Source organism: Arachis ipaensis, chromosome B04 (assembly GCF_000816755.2).
Source record: "Arachis ipaensis cultivar K30076 chromosome B04, Araip1.1, whole genome shotgun sequence".
Lineage (NCBI taxonomy): Eukaryota > Viridiplantae > Streptophyta > Magnoliopsida > Fabales > Fabaceae > Arachis > Arachis ipaensis.
Window position 1 is genome coordinate 14,029,842 of NC_029788.2, and position 1,821 is coordinate 14,031,662.

Genomic DNA, 1,821 nt, shown 5'->3' on the forward strand with positions numbered 1-1,821 from the left:
TTGTAGGCAGTTTTACCTAATTTTTAACTTTGTTTAAAATCTTAATTTTTTAATTAGATTTCTATATTGAATAAATTTTAAATCAAATCATTCAATTTGTACATTGTTTAAAACTCTTATATCTAACTTCGCAATATCAAACTAACATGATGATTAATGAGTTATTCTAAAATGTGTTATAGGTTTCAACGGAACTGTGCTAGATCAGGAGATAGATAATAATGGTTATTTAGAGTGAGTTTGTTTTCGCATTGGCACCTCGAGACAGATTGAATTTGAGTTATCTCAAATGAAGTAACATTTAACAGAAGTCAATGACTTCGAAAAAAAAGAGTCTAAACTATAAAATCAATCCTCAGATACGGTCGCTGGTCACCAAACGTAATTGTCGCAAAATTCTAACTTTAAAGATGACGAATTCAGCAATCATAAACAACGGCACACGTATACTGCTTGTATAATATACGAAACTCAAACTGATAACACAATGTAAAGGATTGAGTCAGGAGAGTGGGGGCTATTGCTAAATCAAAATGGCTTGATGAAATTTTTCTTCTAATATTTTAATTAATGGATAAATTTTTCTAATAACAAGTGTTATGATAAGTAGGAGCCTCACGAATTAGTTGTTTTGTCTCTCAGCATTCTCAATAGGTGACACAGCAGAGTGAATGGTATATTCTAGCAACACTGCCAGTGATAGAACCCAATCTTATCCACTGAAACAGTTGCCAGAACACAACATAACACCCCCCGTATAACACAAAGACAAAGCAGACAAAGCCATGCATGTTTACAAGCCGTCCAAAAAGAAAGGGGGGGAAAAGGAGAAAAGAAGAGCATGTTTACATTGGTAGAAACTAGGAAGAGTGAGTCAGTGATCGAGGGCGCTGCGAATGGATAGTGGAGGGTGGAGAAGGGTGCCTCTGGAGATAAGGTCGTGGTTTAAGAATAAAACAATAACAGTTATATCATCGTGAAAATGGCGCCGAACCTTCTTGTCTATCTTCCTCAGGTCTGAATATCTCATTTCTCGTTTTCTTGCTGCTTCCTGTAGTGCAGCCTTCACTAGCCTCTTCGCACTACCCTGCACCCATATACGAGCTTTCTCATCAACTATTATGCCAACGTATAGGTAGACATATAAAATCACATAACAGCTGATTAATAAAATCTCAAAAACTAAAATGCAAAGCCATATCATGATATGGCAACTCTAAAACTTAGTTTTAACCTATAAACTCTTCTGCATCATACCAATAAAGTAAGAGGTAGCAATAATGAAAAAGGAAATGTCTAAGTGGTTTCCCCTTTATTGAGTTAAGATCATGAGAGCAAAAGAGAAATAAATAGAAAGATACACAATCATGGAAATTATGTTATATGAATATTTAACCACTAAGAAGCCCTGTAACGTAGCATGGACTAAATTTGCAGGCATACAGAATGACAATCTTTTCCGCTCAATATTTGCCATAAAAGAATCCTTGCACTCATCTTGGAATTGCATTTTGAATGTTGCCAAGAAAGAATATATAAACAGGAATAGGAAGTGATGAGGATTAAGGAGACTCGAAACTTTAAACTAAATGAATAAAGCTTCAAGCACAAGGCTAGCAGTTGAGACAGGGTGGTCGACTGAACAGTAAATATGTGTGACTTGTGAAACCTATGACACAAGCAACAGAAACTACTCCATTCACAATAGTATTGCAAGAAAATAGGGGGTTACACTCAGATAACCCGTTGTATGAATTGAAACTTAAATTATTAAACTAAAGCAATTTGTAGCCAGAAAAATGCAGAGAGCAACAACACAAT

General features: G+C 35.3%; 1 protein-coding gene across 2 annotated transcripts in view; it reads right to left on the reverse strand.

Moving 5' to 3' along the window:
• Positions 521 to 1,821, reverse strand: part of LOC107638970 (probable protein phosphatase 2C 42) — a 3,918-nt gene continuing 2,617 nt past the window's right edge. For both annotated transcript variants that reach the window (XM_021120822.1, XM_016342367.2), the window contains one exon: positions 521 to 1,113. In XM_021120822.1, the coding sequence (XP_020976481.1) occupies positions 875 to 1,113 (239 nt within the window). In that variant the 3' untranslated portion in view covers positions 521 to 874. The remainder of the gene's footprint in view (positions 1,114 to 1,821) is intronic.